We start from the raw sequence: 26,957 nt of genomic DNA on the forward strand, positions 1-26,957 counted from the left end.
TTACCATATGATTGTGATTTTTTGCATGGTCAGCTTTTGGCTCAGCCCCCGGCCCTCCCCCCCACTTTGAAATCTATCTCCACGGCCCCTGACAAGTAGTTGCAATCACATGATGAAGCATATAGAGGAAAAGTGTCTCTTGTCACTTTGTAAACAAAGGCAGAACCTTTAATTTATTTTATGAATTTCTTACTTTGAGATGAAGGTGGTAAACTAAGACCCTTGTGAAGGCTTCCTATTCAGACATGTCAGAAACATTTATACTCCAAACAGGTTTAAACCCTTTTCTGTTACCCACATGTATTTGATCTCCTTTTTTTGGTTCATATTGGCTACATTTTTCTTTTATTGCTTCCTCCGTCTTCTCCCCTTCACATCAAAGAGATTGTTTTTATTTTCTGGACCCCAAGGAAGAACAGCTTTGTTACATTAACAAAGCTGAGTGGGTTAATCCAGCCATCTCACTTTCAATTTTAATTATGTACATACATTTACATTGTATTGTTTTTTTTAACATTGTGATATGGAAAATAAATACCAATACCAGTACCAATAGTTCTAAGTTTATTGTGCAAAATTTGCCATTTGTAAAAAAATAGCAGTTTGTAGGATTGAATTGATGATGATGATGATGATGCACAGCATTTGTATAGCGCCATATATCTGTCAAAGACATTCAAAGGCCTGCGCATTAGAGGAGCCAGCCAATCTGGGTCGACTAGAAGGGCGCGCGCACAGAACTGTGACCCGCAGGTCTCTCCTCCCGATAACTGGTCAACTGGGGAATGCAGGTGGACCACTACACCGGGGTTTCCCCCTACTCTTATTTGAATAGTGCAGTGGGTTCTTAACGTGCAAAGGTGGTGATTCTCCTCTACACGAATTGAATTGCATTGCCAATTTTAGGATTTTAGTGATTGCTGTCACTCAACATTGTTAACCACTGAATGAAAGGTACTAATAAGTTTAATATTGGCTCAGGTAATGTGATGAATTTTGTTTTCGTTCTCTTTGAAAATATTACTTCTGATTATCTTTAGGGTTGTGTGTAAATTTGAATACCATCATGAAGATCATTCAAATACCAGCATTCATTCATATACCACCATGATCAATGCCATCAATCAACTCATCATCATATCCTAGTATAATTGCAACAATAGCATTCATATGAACAACATGAGGTAATTCAAGTTCCATATACATGTAACCACGAAAACATACTCTCATACCTTTGTTTATGCACTAATGGTTCCATTATTCAATCATCATTTATACCACCAATCATGTGTCATTTTAATATCATTGAAATATCACCATTTAACTACATTTGAATACTCAAAGAACATTATTTCAACATTTAAATTTTCATTCAAATACATTTTTTCATCATCTCCAATATTATTAATTCAAAATTTCAAATGCCAAAAACAATGTCATTCATGTACCAATTGATATCATTAAGATACAATTCTCAAAATTGTATAATTAAAACACTGCTTTTAAAACATTTACAATTAACTATCTTTCAAATGCCTCCAACAATGAACATGAATAGAAATACAATTTTGCTTGCTTTTTTACAAAACCAGCACCACAGTGCTGCTAAAACCTTTTCTAGGGCCCGTTTCATAAAGGACTTGGAACTGTTGCAACTTTGCCATTATGGAAACTACCATGGTAACAGGGCTCAGCAGCCAATCAGAATCAAGGTTTCCATGGTAGTTGCCATAATGGCAAAGTTACAACAGTTGCACATTCTTTATGAAACAGGCCCCTGATGCGGTTATCAATATATTTCACATGGGGAAATAAGAGAGAGGAGCAAGATCTGCAAAAAGTACCACAGATATCAAATTCTTTGCACAACGTTGATAATCAGAGAGTACAGTGAATAACTAGTTCACAAAAGTTAAGTGTGGTGTGTTTGCATGATACATACTTCAATGCAAGAGCGTGATTTTATAAGTGTTATATTGATACAAAGGTGTATTTTGCAGAAGTAGTTGTGATGAAATATCAGTTTATCATTTTGTGTTTGAACTTGTGTATTTTAGATAATACCTCTGTATTAATCCTGGCTGTATTTTGAAAGAATATGATCAAGAAAGCAAGTCTTGCTGGAATGTGAACTACACTACATGTACCATAACAAAAGTGAAAATTCTACATTTTTATTGGCTCTAGCAAGAGTTGCTTTTATATCAACATTTTATGAAATGGGGGCCCTGGTATACAGGAATAGATTTGATTTTGCTTGATGATGAAATTTCCAATTAAATTTTTATTTGAATTGCCAATTTGAAAATGGACTCAGTTCATGTCTCCTTGAAAAATAAAGGAACTGTTGAAGAATCTTACATGAAGTAGAGTACATTCTCTGAATTTCATTGTATACTTGCAAAAACAAAAAAGCATTCATTTTTCCATTTTGTCCACCATAATGACCACCTCTTCATATATGGACCATATGACCGGTGTGTTGGTTCAGTTGGTAGAGCGTCCGTCTCACAACCGGGAGGTCGGGGGTTCAAACCCCGCCGCGTCAGACCAAAAGACGTGAAAAGATGGGAGTTGCTGCTACCCTGTTTGGCGTTCAACGATTAAAGGGATAGAGCCTCGTCGATCTGGCGCTGCACAGTGGCTGCCGGGCCCACGATCAATTGGGCAAAGCAAATTTTCGTAGTATTTCATATCATGTCTATTTCGAACAATAAATAAATTATGGATCTCTGTGAGCCACATTTTTTCATTTCTCCTCAACACTCATTTTCCCAACAGATAGACATAAAACTTAATACCATTCACATCACTTTGAAGATTTTGATATTACTATCTTTCAGTAGCCCCAAATTATTCAATAAAAATGGGGTTATGCAAGTTTTTTTCAGTAAATTATATTTAACTTGGGTTAATATAACTGCAGGATGGATACACAGATAAAAAAAGAGTCAATAACCTCTCCCAATTAATGACACATAATATATTAGAACCATTTTTTTTTTTTTTACAGAATTCAGTATTTGGAAATAAATCCTCAATCCCTCGAACCTTTGAACTGTATGGGAGTCGTCCCTGTTTGGTATCTTTCTGTAAATGATTGCCCTTCAAATACATGTATCTCAATAGATATGGCTTATCTAGATGGGACTTCAAACAGCTGCCTATAATGAGGACTGATAAAGTACCCCAAGCTAATATACCTGCTCTGTTCTAATTGTCAAAAGGAAACAAGTAAATAAAAACATATTTTCTTTGAAATACCAAAATCTAGATCTGTGATACACAGACACTGCTACATTATCATGATGGTAAACCACTTATGGGAAGCGTTAAGTTTGATGTGAAATTTGGCCTGCAAGAAGAAATCCATTTTAAAAGAATATAGACACAAAATGACAAAAACCCAATTTGGTTGATATGTCACTTACTTCCTTTTGTCAAAGTAGTCTAAGTATACTACATGGTACAGCAATTATAACTCAATCTTGTGTGGATGACAAACAAAGGAGAACTGTTTTACAATGAAACATTGTATTTCTTGAAACAGTGAGAAATTGGAGAGACTTCTTGATATTCTCCTATTGGGTTCATTTCTCTGTTTTTATTTGGAAGTATGAAATATATTTGCTGCATTTTTTTTTTAATTTCAGAAATATTTTACACATACATGCACATGTATGTCCAATTTTATCAAGTTCTGTTATAAAAAGCATGCATATGGAGATGATAGTTTTACAGGAGTTTTATTAGTGAAACAATTGTGAATAGTGAAACAATTGAAACGTTAAATATTGTAGATTGATATAGTCAAGGATTGTTGTCATGAATATCTTCCTGCATTCATCATATTCTTGAATCTGCAAAAGTGATAATTTCTCAAAGAACATGGGGCCTTATAGATACATATTGCACGAAATATTTCCTTTTTACAACTGAATGAATTTTGTTTCTCCATACATTTAGAATATCTGTACGAAGTTGAAGCACTGGTCAACAGAATTCATACAACTGAGTATTAACATCTGACAGCTAGTTGACCCAGCAATTGACCTTTGACCTGGTAACCATGGATATGCCTGGTGAGGGCTACAAGGATGGTAAAATCAGGATCTCCCGCAATACTGCCATTCTGATTGTCTGTACATATGGTAGTTCCCTCCTCCTTGTCGGTCTGCTGTGTGGGCTTCTACCTGCCGATGATCCGTCCTGCAATATGTAAGAACCTTTTCTCCAATATCTTCACAGTTTTTTCTTCTCCTTCTCCCCCTTCTCCTTCAATCCTATTCATTTCTTGCCAAAAGCCAGCTTTATTTGCCAGTGATATTAGTTATTCAGTAAAAAGGATTTATACTTTTCAAAGGGAAACTGGTCTTTGTGTCAACAAGACTTGTCATCCTATGGAAAGCAATGGGCGTACTTTTTGTATTCTCCTGCAAATAAATATCCTTGTAAATCAAGGTCAGTTCTTGCTGTTTTTGTCAAAGCCAGTTTAAGGACATTCCACAGTTTAAGTGAAATCCATATCCTTTGCACATACGCACCTGAATATATTCCAAGTATGCAAAAATTAACATGGGTCCATGTGCTTGATTTTTTGTGATAGAGCTTCAAAGTTCACCCAAATGGATGTTCATGAGAATTGTGCATTCAAACGAATTTGGCATTTTTAGACCTCACAAGATCACTACAATAAGTTAAAACCTCTATTACTCAGTCAAATTCCATAAAAAATTCACCAAATTTCACTGGATAGTTAATAATTCTAGCCTTAAGATGGAGAATCTAATTATATTGCTATTTGTTTGCTCTAATAAAGTCTAACAGCACTGTCAGTTCTTAAAAGTGGTGTGAAAGATAAAATCTTATTAAAAAAGGTAAAACTTCAATAATAAACTCGAGAAGTACAATAAATGCTGCACTTAATTCGAAACCCATGTCATTTTCACCAAACTTTTCAAAGTTGTAGAGGAAGGTATACATACTTATGAGGTGAAAACATTAAAAAAAGGGGGTTTATGTGCTTGTTTTCAAACTATCAGCACTTTTATTAGAACAAATGTACTGTTTAAAACAACAAAAATGTGCCATATGCTCTGTATCTAGTGAGGAAAAATTCTAAACCACTCCACTATTTATTCAAACTCGGGGTCATGTTCGTCATACTTTGCAGAACTACAGAGTTAAGTATTTTGAAATTGTATTCCAGTTTATCAGCTTCATAAAATAGTACATCAGATTTGCAATTAGAGTGCAGGTAGTGAGGAAAATCAGCTCATAACTACAGTTGATTAATTAATTGTCAGAGTACACAGTACAGAGAGTAAAATATGTGCAGATCAAGATGCGCAAAAGTATAACTGGTGGAACGTCCTTAAATTTATTCAATGTAAGTTTGATCTCATCACGTATGGATCAATTTTGATTATGTTAATGCATGTATGTTAAAGGACTAGATTATGTAATGTATTTGTATTACTACATTGTCTAAGCTTTGTGAGTTATGAAGATAAATTGCAAAGTCTTGGATGACTGAATTCTCTGACTATCCCACATCTTGACAAGTATGTTTTTTTCATCAGGAGCAGTAATAATAATGATAATAATAATAGGCATTTATATAGCGCCATCTATCTAGAAATATTCTATTCCAAGGCGCGTTTATTATTATTATTATTACCCCGGCTTAAACTCGAGCTGCCTTTCAGCGCTCATGCATTCAAGGAATTAATCCTGCCAGGTACCGATTCACCTCACCAGGGTTGAGTGCAGCAAAATGTGGATAAATTTCTTGCTGAAGGAAATTACGACATGGCTGGGATTCGAACCCACGACCCTCTGTTTAAAGTCAGAAGACTTATCCACTGGGCCACAACGCTCCACAGTAGGCCTATCTTGATTCACAGCTTAAATGCTTTCCATCATTGGTCTTCCTCTACCAAACTAACCAAGAGTATGATGAATGGCACTCCAAAACAAAAGGGTCAAATTAGGAACAAGTACTACTTTTTTTTTACAGGAAATACAATTTGGCTTTAAAATTGCATTCTTGCTGCATAACTTTTATAAACTACCAAGGTTCAATAATGAATAATAGCTAGTTTTTATATTGTGCTTTTTCCATGATGGCTCAAAGCGCTCTACAATTTATTATTACCCGTTCACTGGATTCATTTCATTCCTTTACGAAAAGTGCACAATTTCCACCCCCTTGAGAGCATTCCTTGCATTCATCGCAACCTCATAATGGCGCTGGTAAATTCAAACATACAATAACTTTCACATCCTACCAGATGCGACCCATTTAGCACCTGGGTTGAGAGTGGCAAAGTAAGGATTAACGCCTTGCCAAAGGACACTATACCGCGGTGGGATTCGAACACACGACCCTCTGTTCACAAGGCGAGAGTCAGAACCACTACACCACGGCTCTTCCACTCTTCAATGTGTGTCTTAAAGGTCAAGTCCACCTCAGAAAAATGTTGATTTGAATCAATAGAGAAAAATCAGACAAGCACAATGCTGAAAATTTCATCAAAATCGGATGTGAAATAAGAAAGTTATGACATTTCAAAGTTTTGGTTATTTTTAACAAATAGTTATATGAACGAGCCAGTTACATCCAACTGAGAGAGTAGATGATGTCACTCACTATTTCTTTTGTTTTTTATTGTTTGAAATATACAATATTTCAATTTTTATGAATTTGATGATTAGGACCTCCTTGCCTGAAGCACAAAATGTTATTAGTAATGAAATTCCACATGTTCAAGGAGGAATGAAACTTCATTTGACATGACAATGACAAGAAAATCAAAATATTTCATATAATACAATACAAAAGAAACAGTGAGTGATGTCATCAGTTCCCTCATTTGCATACCGATTGAGATGAGCATAAACTGTTTTGTGAAAAAAAAGCGAAACTTTAAAATTTCATAACTTTCTTATTTTACATCGGATTTAGATGAAATTTTCAGTGTTATGCTTGTTGATTTTTTCTCTTTTTATTAAAATCAAGTTTTTGTTGGGGTGGACTTGTCCTTTAAATTACTATGGGTCTATGTATTTATTGAGGGGAATTACTATTGCTTGGTTATTAACTTTATATTTATGTCAATACCTGTAATGGAATACTTTTTTTTGTGTGTGCTCTGTCTGAACAGAGTAGTGCCTGAACCTTCAGAGCCACCAAGTGAACCTGCAGTCACAACAAAACCCTTAATGACAACAAAGGATTCAGTGACCACTGAAAGTGCAGAACCTACCCACTCCCCAACAAGTGCTCCTAAACCTTGGGAGAGCCTTCGACTGCCAACAAGCTTGAAACCCTCCCATTATGATATCGAGCTCAGGATTGACATTGATGACCAGCAGAGGTTTGAGGGCACCATCAGCATCATCATGGAGTGCCGCGAGAGCACTGACCTTCTCCTACTGCACAGTAAGGAGCTGGAAATCGTGGATGATACTGGATCAATGACGGCAGTTGCTGACGGCTCCGACGTGCCTCTGAAGGGTGCTCCACGGTTGTACCCGGCCAACCAGTATCTCATTGTAGAGCTTGACGAGATGCTTACTCCAGGACAAAATTACACTTTCACCATCAACTTCAAAGCACCACTTGAAGATGGATTGGTGGGACTGTACCGGAGTTCCTATCAGGCGAGTGACGGGACGCCAAGGTAGGTTTCGCTTTTTTTTTGTAATTTACAGGATATATGCTTCTTCTGTGTCCATTGTCTGTATAATTATATTGCTAAATAAATATGAACCAAGCTTTCACATTTCGTAGGATAACATTCTCTGCTACATGTTGTTGATCTTCAGACACTGTTTATCATCAAGAAAAGTTAGCTATCTATTAAAAACATTTTGCCCAATGTGTCTGTTTGACCTATGTTAAATTTGACTCAAGTGAAAGGGAACCTATATGCAAAGCGCAAATTTTCTTTGTAAAGTATGTTTTATTTTCAACAACATTTTTTTAGATTAGGAGTATTAAACACATACAGTTTCCTCAAAAAATCTTGTCATCACTTATTTGTAAAAGGTACCTGGCAACCACATTCTTTGCCCCTACTGACGCACGCAAGGCTTTTCCCTGCTTTGACGAACCTGCTATGAAGGTCACTTTCAATTTGACCTTGATCCATCAAGATGGCTACCTCGCCCTTGGCAACATGCCCATCCTCAGCACAACTCCAGAGATGACCGGATGGACACGATCTGTCTTTGACAAGAGCGTCCCGATGTCCACATATCTGGTCTGTTTTGTGGTTTGTGACTTTGTTGCAAAGAACACCACAACCGGTAATGATGTCTTGGTGAGTGGGTTTTGATAATAATAATAATAATAATGTCATATTTTACCCAGGGTAGCCACTTCAGTTCCAAAAACTGCCCTACTAGTGGGCCCTGCTTAAGATGATAAGCTTTAGCATGGCTATCTTGATCGGGGGCTCGAGCATTCAAGGAATTTTTTTCTACCGGGTACCCATTCACCTCACCAGGGTTGAGTGCAGCACAGTGTGGATGAACTTCTTGCTGAAGGAAAATGATGTTCTTTGACTTATTTTGTGCTTTTCCATCTTACCTGAAAAAGAAAAATCTTAAACTAGCATCATCTTGGGGCAAGGGTGATTATAAGGAATTATAACAGCCTACAGAAAACAGGACAATATTAGAGGCTGTTATATTCTAGCAGAAGAATCAGTATCTTGTGCATAAATTGTCTTTTGATTTTTATCATTTACGGTTTGAAATTTAATATCAATAGAGAAATTTAGTGAATTCTGAATTTGAAGAAATGTATCTCAAAACTTTCTTTAAAGTATTCTTACGGAGAGCTGTGCTAAGGAATTTTATACTAAATAACCTTTTTTTTCCTCCATTCTAAAGCTAAGTGTATGGGCACGGGAAGATGCCAGCGATTCATTGGACTATGCACTCGAGAAGGGTGCTCAAGTTTTGGACTTTTTTGATGGCTACTTTGGAACAAAGTTTCCACTTCCAAAGATGGGTATGTTTTTCTGGTGACATTTTTACTGTTCTTTTCACTTGCCCATATTTTTTTTCCGCTATCCCCCCTTCTCCCAATCTTCTTTTGTTTCATGCCTTGTCTTTTATTTTTCCTCTTCTAAGTCTTTTGTTCTCCCTCTCATTCATTAATGTTAATTTCCAATTGACATTTCTTTACAGTAAACTACAATAAAATGGATGTACTAATTTCTCTCTTGTCCCTTCTTTGATGCCATCACTGCTCTCTCTATGTTTCCTGTCTGATTTCCTTCATTTTATTCAAACTATCACTCTATCCGTCATCAATCTTAAAAAGTTTAGGATGATGTATTGCCCATCAGTCAAGCAAAATCCTTCGGAACCTATAAGAATTTGTTGTTTCCTCTGTCACTTTCGTCACTATATGACTTCCCTCCCTTTTTCTCTTTCTCTATGTCTCCTACAAACTTGGAGACCGCTCTTAAAAAAAAACTTGTCTTACATTTCTGCTGATTCTCTCCCCCTGCCCATGTCCATCCTTCAATATTCATTTTCTCTATCGCTCCCCTTCCCTCTCCTTTTCAAGGATATATTGGTAGTTTCCATTTGTATAGATGACAATGTTCTCCTCCTGATATACCATCCATAGTTCATTTTAGATAAAAGACAATTTTACAATTTAGCATATAGTGGTGCTAAAAATTTTGTGAACCCCACCAAAAACTGAGCATATTTATAAGCTTTCAAATTCTAATTTTTTTTGTTAGGTAACAGACATTGTAGCATTTTTGTCTTTATGTATGTTGAACACTCGGCATAAAGCAGAGCTACCAAGTCTCACGCATTATGCGTGATACTCAAGCATTTTGGACTCTTGTTCATCCCCTCAAATCTCTGTCTCACGCAACTATCACAGCCTATCCCCATATACATTGTACACAATGTCTGTGATCTCACTCAGAATTCACAGAAAATCTCACGCATAGCTGGTCTTTGAACTTGGCATCTCTGCATAAAGGAGTACATTTTCTGGTGGGGTTCAGTAACTTTTTAGCACCACTGTTACTTTTGTTTTTAGCACCACTGCTACTATGAGTCTATGAAAATTCATGTACAGAATTTGCCATTAGATGATGTGGAAGAGGTTCATCGTGACAAAGAATTTAGTAGTATGATCCATCATGAGACAACTGGTTAATTCTACTACTCAATTTGCAATTAATTGTAATTATTGATTGTATTCCCCAGATATGATAGCTATACCAGACTTTGCAGCTGGAGCCATGGAGAACTGGGGTCTTATCACTTACCGTGAGTCGGCTCTTCTCTATACCCCTGGGGTATCGTCAGCGAGTAACAAACAGAGGGTCTGTGCAATCGTTGCTCATGAACTTGCCCATCAGGTAACTTCAATACCACGGCCCTGTTTCACAAAGTTAATTTTATGATAACTTTGCCCACTAATGGTAACTACCATGGTAACGCTGATCGACAGCCAATCAAAATCAAGGATTCATGCACATTATCATTGGATGACAAAGCTACTGTAATTGTAATTTTTATGCAACGGGGCCCAGAGACCTGTTTTATAAAGACCTGATATAACAAATCAACAATTTCCATAGCAAATTTTTTATTACTCTAATCAAATCATATCACTTCAGTAGCTTAAAGCCAGTGTATAGCTTTGGTAAAGGGTCAATTGTGATTGATAATCGAATATCATCTAATGTGACAGTCTTACTGAAGCGTAGAGAGTGTTAGATATTTTTCCAACTGCACTTCTCTGAGAAAATTTCAAATATTCAAATCTTGGATATATAGCGCCCTCTCTCGGCGATGCTTGTTTTAAATTAAAAAATGGGCATTCAAGCACTTATCTTATAAATTTAGTGATTAGATATCCAAAAGTTACAGACAAAGAACATATCTTGAAAGTTTCAGCCCATTCCATGATTTGGAATAGGATTTAATTGAAAGACAAAAACACAGATATTTTAATTTGATCGGGTGACCCGATCAAGTTAAATTTCCATGTAAAATCGCAAAATTTATCCTGTAAAACACATTTTCATTTCATATCCTCCACATCATAACTGTTATAGGGCATATCCATTCATATTAGCTAGCAATGAATTGGAATAGTGATAGGTGCATTTTGGTGGATTTACCAAAACTATACACAATCTTTAAATGGTCATTAATCTGTTATCTTATTGTTTTGTTTACATTAATTCAGAGATATAGTGAAAGTTTGTTGATGTTAATTTTTATCTCTATTTTTCGTGTCTGCTATTCAAAAGTTTTTTCTTCTTAAGACTGATTTTTCATCTAGTTTTGTGTAGTATGACATTTTATAAGTCTGTATATTCAAGAAGTATGTATACATGCCTTGATTCTTTTGAAAATTGCATGAGACACTTTAGAAATTATTATGTGATGATAAACCGTTTAATCTCCTTTTAGTGGTTTGGTAACTTGGTTACACTAGAGTGGTGGGATGATACATGGCTCAATGAGGGCTTTGCTTCTTACGTCGAGTATCTTGGAGCTGACGCAGCTGAACCAGATTGGGGAATGGTATGTAATATCACATATAGATTCCAGTTTTTGTGATAATCACACAGTTGACTCAGAACACAAACCAACAAAATGAAAATGAAAAACTGAGTATTTGTATGAACAGCTGATGTACAAATAATGGTTGCATATAAGGGTATAAACTATTGCTTTTAGGAACTATGCCTAATATTTTCTGGAGCCTGAATATCAATGTAGAATAGAAAGCTTATACATGTACTCATCATCATTGAGGGATGATGAATTTTACTGTTTCCCAAAGAAAAGGGTAGTTAATACTTTTTTTATATGTCGATCATTATTACTTGATTTTGCCTGGGCATCACAAATATTCATGCCTTATAACGTTGCCAAACAAACTTGTCAAGTAATTTATGAAATGTTGCTAGTAGACTTCTTCAAATTGCTTCAAATTTGAAGTTTTGTAGAAGGGTTTTACGTTCCACTTAATGCTATTGTCATGTGCTATATGCTTGCTAAAAAAACAAAAAAGAAAATTAATAACCCACTAGACAAACTTTAGACAAGAATTTGTGTTAAATATGAGAAATGAACAGAAAAGCATTTGAAATAATGTTCACAGAAACCACAGGGAAGCTGAATGTCACCAGTCTTATTCTGAATTGTCTTGTTTGCTCAATTGTACTTTTAATCCATAGACAGATCAGTTTGTTGCGGCCGATTTCCAAACCGCTCTTGACGCTGATGCCCTCATCACTTCTCGGCCAATCATTGTTGACGTGGAAACACCTGACGATATCAATCAACAGTTTGATACCATCTCCTATAACAAGGTGAGTATCAGTGGGAGGGTGGATGGGGGGAGGCTGGTGGTGGGCGGAGCCCAGATATTTTGTGAGGGGTGGGGGCTTAATGACCTATAGGTAACAATTGTTTTGTCAATTGAATAACATAGATGTCATAGAGTCACATGACCCAGATCTTTCTTTTTGATATCCTTCTTTCTTTGTTTATTTTTATTTTTGTATTTTTTTCACTTCTTGAAATCATATGGGATGGGGTACCCCGCTGCTCCCTCTAATGTTGCCCCCAGTGAGTAATATGTAGTAACTCTGTTCATTAATTTGCACATGACTTTGGTTGAGTGGATTGTGGACAAAATCATAAACACATTGCAAATAATGTAATCAGCATCGGGTACAAAAAACAAATTACACTAAAAACCTGATACAATTACTGTTTGTATTGTAGTTGAACATCGTTGTATCTTTACCTTGTATAGTTGAAATAAGCATTGAGTAGCCCATTTGGCTTGTCAATCCTCTATTTTTCAGGGTGCCTCCATTCTGAGGATGTTACAGAACTTCTTAGGAGAGGAGACATTCAAGAAAGGACTAGCGGTAAGTTCACCACACAAGATATACATGTATACCATTGAAAATAACGTTATAATTCAGCTGGTCTGGAGTAAGTTTAGGTGGTGTGACTAGAATTTTGTGTTCTATGTCTTTAATAAGCCAGTTCGTAGTTGCATTCTGCTCATGATCTGAAGATTCAGCGCATGATCAGAAGAAGGTCATTGGTACTAAAGTGACATGGTGGTTTAAAATCTAATGAGATAAGCACCAACTTTGATGTCTTGATTATTCATAATTCTTTTGAATTGTGTTTTTCATTTACATCCACAAAAAACAATGCGTCCATGAACGACTGGTATTTTACAGTTTGCCAAGTACATTGTACAACATGCTATAATATGCATTCAAAGTAGAAATGCAACAAATACCTTCATAGAGTGTCCATTGATGTGCTATAGTTACCTAGTCTATTCAATTTCTTCATCCTGCTATGTAAGACATGCTTACGTAATATCTTGCTTTGAAATCTGCCTATCATAATGAAAAAAATGAAAGGTCATTTGACCAAAATTGTCCATGAAGTAACTACGAACTGGTCTATTGGATAAGACATGGTTGATGAAACAATATCTCTATACCTTGACTTGAAGGAATAATGACTCTACTCGCCTAGAATGTGTAGCATATTTAAGGATGTATTTCGGGGGGACATCTACCCCCCGGACATCCATCCCCTTAGGACAAGTACCCCCTAGGACAAGTACCCTCTAAGACATAGAACTAGACCAAGAAGGAAACCCAATGTTAGCATTGAAAAGATGTCCAGAACTGGAACAAGCAATGCAATTGGTTTCCTTCATCATTCAAAGCCTCTTCATATTATCTCAAGTCTTGTGGTCCAGCAACAGGGTTATGTGTTAGGTGACCATGTAGGCCTTGACTTTTAAGTCACATAAATCTTTGTGAAGCACTCCTTAAGAATGTCAGCATTCCTTGATTGACATGAGAATAGGGTTGCAAAGGGCTGGAAACTTTCCGGAAATTTTGGAAAATTTCCATGGAAAGTTTCGGGAATTTTCAGCTGCCGGGAATTTTGGGAATTTTCATTTTTTCACAAAAAGTGATAAATTATGTTTTTAAATAAACAATCATAAATAGATATCCTCAAATATCATACTTTCCATTTGTATTTATACTGTTCTTCATTCTTTAAATTGCCCAGGGTATAAAATATTCATCAAACTGTACATAAATACATTACATGTATATGAATCCAGTAACATGATGGAGCATTATGTACAAAATGAAGCTTTTCAATTCAACATGAAAAAAAAAACTTTTGTATTACACTTTTTTTCATTTTTGTCTCACCTGCGTAGCAAAGTGAGACTATAGGCGCCGCTTTGCCGACGGCGGCGGCGGCGTCAACATCAAATCTTAACCTGAGGTTAAGTTTTTGAAATGTCATCATAACTTAAAAAATATATGGACCTAGTTCATGAAACTTGGACATAAGGTTAATCAAGTATCACTAAACATCCTGCATGAGTTTCACGTCACATGACCAAGGTCAAAGGTCATTTAGGGTCAATGAACTTTGGCCGAATTGGGGATATCTGTAGAATTCCCATCATAACTTTGAAAGTTTATGGATCTGATTCATGAAACTTGGACATCATAGTAATCAAGCATCACTGAACATTTTGTGCAAGTTTCAGGTCTCATGATTAAGGTCAAAGGTCATTTAGGGTCAATGAACTTTGGTCGAATCGGGGTTATCTGTTGAATTACCATTATAACTTTGAAAGTTTATTGGTCTAGTTCATTAAACTTGGACATTAGAGTAATCAAGTATCACTGAACATCCTGTGCGCATTTCAGGTCACATGACCAAGGTCAAAGGTCAATGAACTTTGGCCGAATTGGGTGTATCTGTTGAATTACCATCATAACTTTGAAAGTTTATGGATCTGATTCATGAAACTTGTACATAAGAGTAATCAAGTATCACTGAACATCCTGTTCGAGTTTCAGGTCACATGATCAAGGTCAAAGGTCATGTAAGGTCAATGAACTTTGGCCATGTTGAATAACCATCATATCTCTGTAAGTTTATTGGTCTAGTTCATAAAAAGTGGACATAAGAGTAACCATGTATCACTGAACATCTTGTGCGAGGTAGAGTAGTATTCAAAGTCAGCACTGCTGCTATATTGAACCGCGTGATGCAGGTGAGACGGCCAGAGGCATCCCACCTTTTCTTTAAATGTAAATGTCTTTTAAGTGAGAACCTGCCATTATATAATAACATGCATGCACAGACCCTTATTGAAACTTTGATCCACATGTGGGACTTCACACAAGACTAGCACAAATACAACTTTCTGTTAAACAAAAGGACCTTCTGTACACAAGTCATTGGCAGAAACCTTAGGCTGCATATTCTGACCATTTTCCTCGAGTGAAGGGTTTGCACTTAGTCTGCTGTGTAAAGCCTTCACTCGAGTTAAGGGTCTGAATGTGCAGCCTACTCATGCCTTGTGAACTGAAGGACGGGCTAGTCTTTGCATGGAGACCCACTTTTTGATTAAAGTTTCAATCATGGTCTGTGTCTGCAGTCTAGGTTTGCACAGCAGACTAATCCCACCAGCAGCTATGGCGCTGGCTTGAGTCTTAAAATGGGAAAAATCAGGTCCAGGAACGAAAAATGTTAAATTACTCCTTTATTTCTGATGCCGCCCTCCACCCCCGAAAAAATGGAGGGGGGGGCAAGAAATAACAATATTATAATGGCTGACTTTGAAAACAATCAAGATGAATAATTTTTCACCAAGGGAGAAATAAAAATGCACTATTAAAGCTTGTTGACCTCAAATGACCTTTGACCTTGATTGAGATTGAGAAACTTGTTATCAGTTTCATATCTTTTGTGATATTAAATGACAATCTCATATCAGTTTCATTTAATTTGATCTAGTATTTTGAAAATAATGAACAAAATGTTTATTTCTATTAGAGGGTTAATTGAACTGAAATTAACTTTAAGCTCTAACCAGAAAACTGTTTTTATAAATTAATGCTGCACACAGCACCAAGTTATCACTTCTACTATGCAGAAATAAATGAGAAATAAAGTAATGATAATATAATAATAATAATGATATAATGCTCATTACAACAATGTCATAATTATTAATAATGTTTCTCATCTGCAAAAAGATCAGAATATCCAAGAGGCATCAATCCATGAACAATGTATATCATTTGTGTAAAGCATTTGCAGTGTACGTGTACTGCCATCGTACATACCATTCAACCAGTAATACAGTAAATCAACTTTTACATGAAATTCATTGAAATTCTGCTTTGTCTAACCATCTTATCTTTATATTTTACTTGAAACTTACTGACAAAGCACAATCAAGCATCATCTGCCAGGGCAATCCTTTCAATTCCTGTATATGAATATCAGAAAATTGCTACTTTTTGAAAATTCCCAACATTTCTTGAAAATTCCCAACACTTCTTGAAAATTCCCGAAAATTGCCAAAAATTCCCAATAAATTCCCGTTTATTCCCATGGAAAGTTTCCACCTCGAAAATTCCCGGGAATTTTGCAACCCTACATGAGAAGGCACTGTAATATAAAGGAACTCTAGCCATCCTGCAACAAGTAGTGTAGGAATGCAGGCATATGGTATGACATACGTGATGTTCTCATCCAATGAACTGTATTTGTCATGTATTTGGTTTTATACTTGTCTTTATCAGAATTACCTCAAGGAGTTTGAATATTCTAACGCAAAGAACACCGATTTATGGAGAGTGTTGACTGAGGTAAGTAATAGTGAAACATTCTGTTCCTTTAATAAGAAACATAGATAAAATTTCTCCTAATTAGACAAATTTTCATTTTTCCTTTTTATTTCCTTCTAATGCATGTGCAAAGCTATGGTGTATCATACCAAAATAATGTATCATACAAAAATATACAATTCTTGTGTATGGAAAAATATGTATAATGCATAGAAACAGATTTTGATGGTATTACTATAAAAGATCAGAAGGGCTTATTAGGGAGAGAAGAATGGGATTAACCAGGAGAGGGGGGAGGGATAGACTATTCGTGGTGTTGGTAATTATCACCCCATATTGTTCTTCTACCAGCCCTGCTGTCACTTCGTTCAAATGCACTCTTTTGGAAGTTACACCTGTAACAACTTCGATGATAAAAAAAGATTAACATTTGAATGAGGAAAATATAATTTTTCATTGAGTTCTGGGGAGCATTCCTTGCATTCATTGCAGCCTGATAATGGCGCTGGCAAATTCAAACATACAATATCTTTCGCATCCTACTGGGTACCCATTTATCATCTGGGTCGAGAGTGGCAAAGTGTGGATTAACGCCTTGCCAAAGGACGCTAGTCCGCGGTGAGAGTCGAACCTACGACCCTCTGTTTACAAGGCGAGACTCAGAACCACTACACCATGGCTCTTCTACTCTTGCACTATTACAAATCAAATGATGGATAAGTGTTGTACTGTACGATACAGGACCAAGATTGAACCAATATAGATGTTGATTAATCCATTGCCTACTGATGCGGGAGGTCCCTGTATAAAGCCTTTGGAAATCATAGAATCAAGAATCTATTGGGTTAAGGCTCAAACAACAAAACATCTTAGGATGTGAGAACAATTTTCTGTTTTTGTTGTTCAAATAAATCTATAATAATCAATTTCTAATTTCAACTTAAAAACGAATCTAGGGTGAGTTGCTTTTATGAATCAATTTGAAAATTTTGACTTTCAATTTTAATTTTGAAATAGACAAAGTACCGGTACTAACCTTTGTACTTATTTTACTGTGTCGTCACTCAGGCTGCAGAAGAAGATGGAAAAGAAGACATAAAGGTTGAGGATATTATGAGAACCTGGACAGAACAGATGAACTATCCTAGCATCAATGTGACTCGTGATTATACCACAGGGTTTACAGTTAGTCAGGATCGGTTTCTTATCAACCCCGGTGCTAATGCAACAACATATTATGATGATTTAGGGTGAGATAATGATGAAAATCATCATCATCATAACCACCACCACCATCATCATCACCATTATCATTATCATCATCATCATCACCATCATTACAATCACCACCAGTATCATCATCATCATCATCATTATCATTATCATCATCACCATCATCATCACCATCATCATCATCACCACCACCTCCATCATCACCATCATCATCGTCATTGTAACCATCATCATCGTCATTATCACCATCATCATCATCACCACCACCATGACCGCTACCAACTTAACATACTGGCATCAATGATAGGCATCCAAGTGATATCATGGAATAAAGAAATTTATTCCTTCTTATTCTTTTCTTTTCAGATACATTTGGTATGTCCCTTTTAAGTACACCACAAATGATACTCGAAACTACACTGAACCAATGTTGGAGTGGATTGAACCTAGTATGGCGTCAGGTTGGTAGTTTTCAAATGAATTCTCATTAAAATTTTTGTTTCAAATGAAAAATATTTAACTATTAAGATTTATCAGCCGGGGTAATAATAATGGCAGGGCCCGCTGGGAGAACAGTGTTGAGAACTGGCTTCCCTGGGTAAATACTGTACACCTATATATTGTGATTACTGTTATTATCAGCAAAGGTTGTTTACTTCTCTTTGTTTTGACTGTGAGCATCCTTTTCTTTCCCAAAATTTTTTTTGGAAAGTACATATAAAGTTTCAAAAGGCGCAAACAAGCAGGCAAAGGAAAATATAATAAAGAAAGGAAAAATGATTATAACCAAATAAGATATAAACACTTAGAAGGGGCATGAGTTCTTTCCTTAGTATCAGATATTAGAGGAAGCCATTTTTTTTTCCTCCTGGCACAGGTTATCCAGAAGATGCTGCTCAAGTAGAGCAGTCTGTGAATGACAACATCCACCTTCTTATAGATAATGAAATTGAATTTTTTCTCAGTTTGTTTGAAAGATGTTAAAATCTTTTTGATCGTGTGTACATGTTTTATCTTCTTATTTTGATCATATTCAGTGTCTGTTGCTTTTGATGATGGGACGGCAGCCGATGACTGGCTTCTTGCTAATGTGAATGGCTATGGGTTCTATAGGGTGAACTATGACACAGAGAACTGGGAACTTATCAGTAAACAACTCACAGCAGATCATGAGGTGAGGTAGCATTTTGCTGCTTGCAGACAAAATCTGTCAAAAAATTGAAAGGCTCAAAAGAGTAAAAAAAACAATATAGCTTCCTTCACACTTTATCCAGTGGAATAAGTTCTTCCATTTTATAAGTGGTGTCCTATCATTTAAGACACCGAGGCACCTAGAGAGAGTCAGAGATGTGTCTTTAAAAAGGAATCCATCAAATATCTTTTTAATGGCCAATCTTCACATTTCATTGTATAAGAAACAAAGGATATAGTTGGCATTGACAATGGACAATCCTGCAAGAAAAAAAAAATTCTGCGAAATGGATGCAGAATGATTTGAATACCGGTACTTACAGTTCTTGCCAGTTGCCAATGTTCTGGATTGAGAAATATGCTCCTTGATGTATTTCTGTTCTGTAGGTTATTCCCATCTCCAGTCGAGCAGCTCTGATCAGCGATGCCTTTAGCCTTGCTGTGTCAGGTCAACTCAGTCAGGTCACGGCCTTTAACCTGACATTTTACCTGGAGGACGAACGAGAGTATGTTCCATGGAGTGTTTTAAATAGGGTCATGGGGTACGTTGACCTCATGCTCAGCAGGTCACCAGCATATGGATTGTTTTCGGTAAGGTTATTTTGTGAATAATAGTTGTTACTTCCACCAGCAATTATGATGATCATCATCATTTTCATCTTTCTAATAAGATTTCCAATTTTTATGGTGCCAGCCAGAACCTAGAAATGTCCCATTCATGTAAAACTTTCTTGGTCCTATCCACTTCTTATGTCTGATCCAAGACTTTATAGTTATAATAAAGTGGCAGTGAGATGAAATGGGTATAACTTTAGATTAAGTGGAAATCATTAAGACTGTTAGATTACTGGTGATTGTTGGACCAAATAACCAGGTGGGATGGGGGAGAGGGGAAATGATGAGGGAAGTTTATGGAGAGGAACGTAAGCTAGTCCTGACTTTAGTTCTATCCTTATCCACTTCTGGCTCTAATATTGGTATATTTTAATTCCTTTATATCTTACAGACCTATATGAGACAACAAGTAGAACCCTTCTATGAATATGTTGGTTGGAATGACAGCGCTGGATCCCATCTTGATCAGTGAGTTATTTCTTACAAAAGAATTATGACAATTTTTGATAAGCAAAGCCCAACTCAAGCCAAGTATATAATCAAACCCAGGTGCAACCATGTCATTCAATGAAGTCCAACCAACTTCAATGAAATAAAAGAAATCAATAATCAAGCCCAACAAACTTTGATGATGTCAGTAATCAAACCCAACCAATTTCAACTATAAATCGGCAATGAATCTCGACCAACTACTGTTATGTTAATAAACAAGCCCAGTCAACTACAACCATTTTGATAATCAGCCCAACTTACTTCAACCATACTTAGTTATAATGTCTGACCACAACAACCATGTCAATAAGCAAACTTTGACTAGCTAACCATGTAAACGAGTAGGCCAACCAATTACAGTCATGTTGATAATCAAGTGCAATCTATGAATCCTATTAAAAAGTACACCTATACTATTTTACGTTATTATTATTGGTATTGTTTTGTTTTGTTTTTAGACGAGGCCGTGTGATAGCGATTAGTCTTGCTTGTGGATATGGAAACGAAGACTGTGTAAACACTGCTATAAATTACTATGCAACATGGATGAATGATTCAGACAACAATCCGTAAGTATTGTTCTGTTATTGTGGTTAGGAGTGAGATAGTGGAACTATTGACCAATTATTTTTTCAAGAAAGTACAGCCATCGATTGCAGTGTGCCATGGATTAGGAAACTAGACAACAAAATACAGTGCCTTGTTCAGTTCAGTTGGTTAATACAAGAGTGTAACTATTGACCAATCGTCTCTCTCTCTCTGAAATTCAAAGAGAGATGTTTGAAATTTTTAGCCAAAGAAAAGTTATGTACACATAAGTATAATTACCTTTCAGAAAGATTACCATTTGTTATTGAATGTCTCATGTCTGAAAGCAGATGCGGAAGGCATTTATATTAAAAACTTGCTGTATGTTTTAGGTAATTAGAAGGTTTCACCAATACTTGATGCATCCTAGAGTCACATGCACTGGCACAGTAATGAAATAGTGGGACTGCAAATAGTCAGAATGATCATTTAGCTTTTCCCTTTCATAGCATATTTGTGAGGGTGTTTCAAGAGTGGCAATCCAGCTGGGTTGGCTACAAAACCATTTCAGGGGCCATATTGTTTGTGCATGATGGTCTAAATTTCCCTGAAATTGAACGTGTCTAATCTTGCTAGACACATGTCAAGTTGTGAAGTACAAAGCGAACCATTTTATATGATATTTCTCCTAAATATTATCTAAAGAATTCTTTATTATTATGCTTACTCTTTTCATAATTTTTAACTGATATGGAATATCATTATAATTCATGACTTTCAGAGTACCTCCAAATCAGAAATCTCGCGTGTACTGCACGGCCATCTCTGCTGGGGGCCAAGAGGAATGGGACTTTGCTTACAGAGAATACCTCCGAACCCCCGTTGCCACAGAGAAGAACATCCTTCTGGCGGGCATGGGGTGCAGTAAGAAACCCTGGATTCTCAAATCGTAAGTTTCACTACCTTAATTGGTAGAATATTTCTGAGTTACTTATACCCCACAGATTTCACCCAAACACTCCATCTGTCTGCATTCAGAGAAATCATTCTTGCCAATTATCATGTGCTGTGAGTTAATTTTCTTTAATTTGTTTCATTTAACTCTTGCCCCCCCCCCCCCCATTTATTTTGTTTGTATTTCTATTGTATTATATTGTCTTAGGTACTTATACAACATTTCATGATATATTGTAAGGTCGGCCGTTATAAGTTTTTTTTTCCTTTCTGGCTGCTTCCTGCCAAGCATCATTTTATATATTGTACCTATGTACATATTGTATTTGTAATGCTTTGGTCAAATAAATTGAATGGAATTTCTGCAAACTGATTTCAGTGTGAAAGCTGGAAGTATATCAGTCAGGTTCTTAAAATTTGCCATATGTAGAGAAAACTAGAGTACACTTTAAGTATGTTTTCAGAGTCTGCAATTTAAGAATTGCAGCCCTTTATGATTGAATCTGTTTTTGTGCATGTAATGTAACTTACAGAAATATTTTACAGATTTCTAGAACTTTTTAATAGATGTATGTAGGTAGTGCTCAAGTTGGCATTTGATGATAGGCTGGAATACTCTCAGGGAGTGGAGAATGTGCATTCATTGTGTGTGTGTGTAGTATTGACTGATTCAATCTGATGACCAAGATAAAAGATCTCTACATACACATTACAGCATATGTCTTAGGCACCCTGTAAATTTAGATCATCATCTAGATTATAAACCCTATCTTAACTATTTCAGACCAGTATATACTGGGGGAGGGGGTCAATTTGACCCCCCCTCGGATCTCGGCCACTGATCGCGCGATCACTGCGAAAATTTGCATGCGCGTAGAGCCGGATGTAATCTACAAGACTGTGTGGTAAAATAAAAAAAATAAATTCTTTATATTTTTAATTAATTGATTATGCAAATAAGCGTATGAAATTTGCCCTAAATTTTTTTTTTGTGTGTGTATGTTTTTCCCTATAACTAAATTTTGGTCTCAAAAGATGCGCAAGACTTGAAAGTAAAAAGTCAGTGAGCGGCACGATCAAAAACTTAGCGCGACGGCGTATTGATGAAATTTGTTGAGGGGGGTTCAAATTGACCCCCCCCAGTCTAATAAGGGTTAATGTAGTTTTACGAGTTTGTTTAAAAAAAAATCCCAATAATTTTATTTCATAGGTACCTAGATATGAGCATTGCCCCCAACGGGACGATCAAGTCTCAGGATGCGGAGAATGTGGCAGGATACGTTGCCTATAATCCTGTTGGTTATGACCTTGCTTGGGACTTCTTCCGGGTCAACTGGGATTTTTACAGAAATGAGTAAATATTGTTCTTAATTCCATTATTTCCATATTTTATTTTCTCCCTTCCTATTGTATATTTTTTCATTGAAGAAGTGATTGAATATAAGTAAAAAAAAAAGTGAAATAGAAAAAAAAAGAATGAGTGAAAAAGATAAAAATTATAATGTGAAAGACTGAGCTCACAGCAATTTATAAAATGGTTTCATGGAATGTTGTTAATTGTAGGTTCTTTTTAAGGGGGAGGTTGGGATATGTTTTAAAGAAAATATGTTAAATGCAAGAATGGAAAGTGATATAAACGATGCCTTTATATTATCAGTATTGACTTAGGTAGTTACCATTCTTAAAATGCAAGTTTCCTTGTGCAAAAAGAAAACTTGATTCAAAAAGTACTGACCTTGTTTTTTTAACATGTATTCCTTTTCTATATGCTGTATAAGTGTCTATGAAACAGGAATATTCTATATTAATGATTTCTCCTAAAATTAATATCAAAACTAGTACATTTACACAAGTCATGGAATAATAGATGTATTATATACACGAAATGATTTACATCAGTTTTGTATGTAGTACCGTTTTTTTCTACAATGCCCTTCAAAACTCTGAAATTATGGCCCGAATTCACAAAGGTGGTTTTGAAAACCCGTGGTTGAGTTTATTCAGATTTCCTGTATAAATTACGCTCATTTTACCGTGTATATTAAAAAAATGTCCAATGCTGATGCGCGCTTTTGTCACTGCGCCAAATTGCCGCCTGTTGTCATGGTTAAAGTACGCTATTGTATTAATGAGTCCACTCTTCAAACAGAGGACTCATGAATAAAATAGCATATCTAACCAAGGTAACAGGCGTCAAATTGGCGCGCTGTGACGAAAGCACGCATCAGCATTGGAATTTTTTTATACATGCACCCAATACACACTAAATTAAGCATAATTTTTACAGGAAATCTGCATAAACCATGGATTCAACCGTGGGTTTTCAAAACCACCTTTGTGAATTCAAATTTGGGCCTATAATATGTTCAAGTTGGTGGCAGTGATTTTTTTTCCATCTCTCATTTTCATGCCTCCTGTATATCTTTTGTTTGAATCAGATATGGCAGCAGTGTATTCCAGTTCGCCGATCTAATTGAATCAGTGACGGCACATTTCAATACAGAATTTCAGTTACAAGAGGTAGGTTTTCCCCTGTTGATATTGATTGACAGTACCAACCACCTTTTCGCAGTTAAGTACTAAGTGAAAGCCCACTGAATGGAAGGGGCAGGGCAAAGAGTGGTTGATTCTTAGAATACATGATCTTCATAAGATATGAAGACACACAAAACGGAATGAGATCAAGGCAGCAAACATTTATGAGATGCATCTGTCATCTTGAGATGCATAGCTTTGATTTAAAAGGACTGTCACACCAGGGCCCTGTCGTACAAATACAAAGGCCCAGATTCACAAATGTGGTTTTGAAAACCCATTGTTGAGTCCATGCTTTATGCAGATTTTCTGTATAAATTACGCTTAATGTAGCGCGTATTGGGTGTGTGTATAAGAACTCTATTGCTGATGCATGCTTTTGTCAGTGCGCCAAATTGACGCCTGTTACCATGATTAGATACGCTATTTTATTCATGAGTCGTCTGTTTGAAGAGTGGACTCATTAATTCAAAACAGTGGACTCATGAATAAAATAACATGGATAACGGGTGTCAATTTTGCACACTGTGACAAAAGCGCGCATCAGCATTGGACATTTTTCAATATACATGGTAAAACAAGCGTAATTATCAGGAAATCTGCATAAACCATGGACTCAACCATGGGGCAATTCCACAGGTTGGTGCAAATCATGTAACGTGAGTAACCGACACCTTCCAAAGATTTGCCAGGAGCATAATAGAATTTCTCAAGTTTTGTTTTTATACAAAGGATAGTCAGACTGTGTACTTTGTTGTGATAAGGAGATGTTTAGTTCCTATCAATAATAATGGAGTTACAGCTCCAAGTATGAGTCAAGGTGTCTCCAAATGTAACGTGAGTAACCGTGGAATAGCCCCATGGGTTTTCAAAACCACCTTTGTGAATTTGGGCCTTTCTTATTTGTACGACAGGTCCCCGATGTGACAGTCCTATTAAATCAAAGTTATGCATCTCAAGATTGCAGAGTTGCCAACGTCAACATCTAAAATGCATGCTTGTTCAAAATATTTTCTAGATATGATGTATATTCATTGTTCTCTTTAAGATTCAGTGTGACTCTCTTTGTTTAAGTGAGAGATTGCGCAAATTGCCTGTGGAAAAATATGGTATGGATGGATTTCCATACAGTTGAGATTGATTGGATCAATCGTAACTCTCTGTCTTCTGGGGCCCAGGTCCCTGTATCACAGAGGTTAGCCATCAATCACTCAGTGAAATGACCAATGAAGATCATCGTTGCATGCACATTTTGTTTCAGTAGACTGACTAGGATCCAATCAGAATTGTTCTTTCAAACTAGTGATTAATCGCTAACCTTTGTGTTACGGGCCCCAGGACGTTAAACCCATTGTATGCCGTTGTACTTTTATTTAAAAATATTTTTTTTTTTTTTTTTAAACAAAGAATTAAATTTTGTAGATAAGAATTGGTTTACTGATTGAAATAGCATGATATGATGAAGCAGAATGCCATTTGTGCATTGGCAATTGCGTACTAAATATGTCAAATGAGATTAGTATTATTATTTTTATTTTTCATTTCAGTGCTTTGCTCTCCATGCAATCACTTTACATTATGTCTGTATTTTGAAAATTAAGTAACCGATCATTTTGATGATCATAATAATGACAATGATAAATTTCTCTCACGAAAAGATTACGAATATGATGATAATGATAATTGTCTGACCTCTCCAAACAGCTCATGGACTTTATTGAGACTCACCCAGACCAAGGAACAGGTTCTAGAGCCTTTGCCCAGGCTGTGGACCAGACCAGGGCTAACATCAGATGGATGGAGGACTATGAAGAAGAAGTCATGGAGTGGTTGGAGTGGGCTGTTTCTGCCTAACTTTATGGATTACAATATTGGGTAATCCCTGCCTAACTATGGATCACAACAGTGGGTATTCTCTGCCTAACTCTATGGATCACAAGAGTATGCTGTAATGGCTTTTTTTTCGCGTGTTTATTTTGGTATTATTCAGTGTCCTCATCAATGAATGTTTGTACATAGTAGGGAGAACAGCACCAAAATTTTTGAAATTAAACCTTGCTTTTTCCAACATTAAAAAAAAAAAAAACATGAAAAGATGATATGTGCTGATGCATTCTATGTGCAGGCTTCCATAGCCAACTCAAAAGGCCGTCATAGCCAAAATCATCCTGTGTCATAATGTAAATGAAAAGGCTGTCAAAGCTATCACTGCCGGAATCTATTATAAAGGCTTTCATGACTTTACAAGAAATACCTCCATGTGGCCTAACTCTTAAGGTGTGTAGTACCCATTCAAACTCCATATAAAATGGAATTGAAAATATATGTACAGTGTATGGAAATGAAGTATATATTTCTCAAATATGTACACCTGGCGGGTGTTTCATAAAGCTGTTCGTAAGTTAAGAGCAACTTTAAGAACGACTGGTGATCCTTTCTTGTGGTAAATGGTATGTTCATCGGCAATGGTTATGAGTGCGAAAGGAAAGTTCACCAGTCGTTCTTAAAGTCGCTCTTAACTTACGAACAGCTTTATGAAACGGCCCCCCGTACATACCAACACACACATATATATATATATGTATATATATTAGGCCCGTTTTGAAAGTCCATTTTTGATGCACGTGTACACGGCGTGTTTTTCGGTCGTGTACACGTGTACACATTGTAAACACTGTGAGAGCGAGTTCTGTT

The 26,957-nt window shown here is 36.3% G+C and overlaps 1 protein-coding gene across 1 annotated transcript in view; it reads left to right on the forward strand.

The window, feature by feature from the left end:
* The window catches only part of LOC121413549 (aminopeptidase N-like), a 30,036-nt gene extending 3,405 nt beyond the window's left edge, over positions 1 to 26,631 (forward strand). Inside the window, exons 2-20 of the mRNA XM_041606404.1 lie at positions 3,967 to 4,218; positions 7,167 to 7,685; positions 8,054 to 8,327; positions 8,902 to 9,022; positions 10,249 to 10,403; positions 11,467 to 11,580; positions 12,240 to 12,374; positions 12,876 to 12,941; positions 16,671 to 16,736; positions 17,784 to 17,965; positions 18,315 to 18,409; positions 18,986 to 19,122; positions 19,527 to 19,730; positions 20,146 to 20,222; positions 20,705 to 20,815; positions 21,556 to 21,723; positions 22,939 to 23,082; positions 24,167 to 24,248; positions 25,968 to 26,631. Of these exons, the coding sequence (XP_041462338.1) occupies positions 4,070 to 4,218; positions 7,167 to 7,685; positions 8,054 to 8,327; positions 8,902 to 9,022; positions 10,249 to 10,403; positions 11,467 to 11,580; positions 12,240 to 12,374; positions 12,876 to 12,941; positions 16,671 to 16,736; positions 17,784 to 17,965; positions 18,315 to 18,409; positions 18,986 to 19,122; positions 19,527 to 19,730; positions 20,146 to 20,222; positions 20,705 to 20,815; positions 21,556 to 21,723; positions 22,939 to 23,082; positions 24,167 to 24,248; positions 25,968 to 26,117 (2,949 nt within the window). The 5' untranslated portion in view covers positions 3,967 to 4,069 and the 3' untranslated portion in view covers positions 26,118 to 26,631. The remainder of the gene's footprint in view (positions 1 to 3,966; positions 4,219 to 7,166; positions 7,686 to 8,053; positions 8,328 to 8,901; positions 9,023 to 10,248; positions 10,404 to 11,466; positions 11,581 to 12,239; positions 12,375 to 12,875; positions 12,942 to 16,670; positions 16,737 to 17,783; positions 17,966 to 18,314; positions 18,410 to 18,985; positions 19,123 to 19,526; positions 19,731 to 20,145; positions 20,223 to 20,704; positions 20,816 to 21,555; positions 21,724 to 22,938; positions 23,083 to 24,166; positions 24,249 to 25,967) is intronic.
* Positions 26,632 to 26,957: the final 326 nt, after the last annotated feature.

This window comes from Lytechinus variegatus, chromosome 4 (assembly GCF_018143015.1).
Source record: "Lytechinus variegatus isolate NC3 chromosome 4, Lvar_3.0, whole genome shotgun sequence".
NCBI lineage: Eukaryota > Metazoa > Echinodermata > Echinoidea > Temnopleuroida > Toxopneustidae > Lytechinus > Lytechinus variegatus.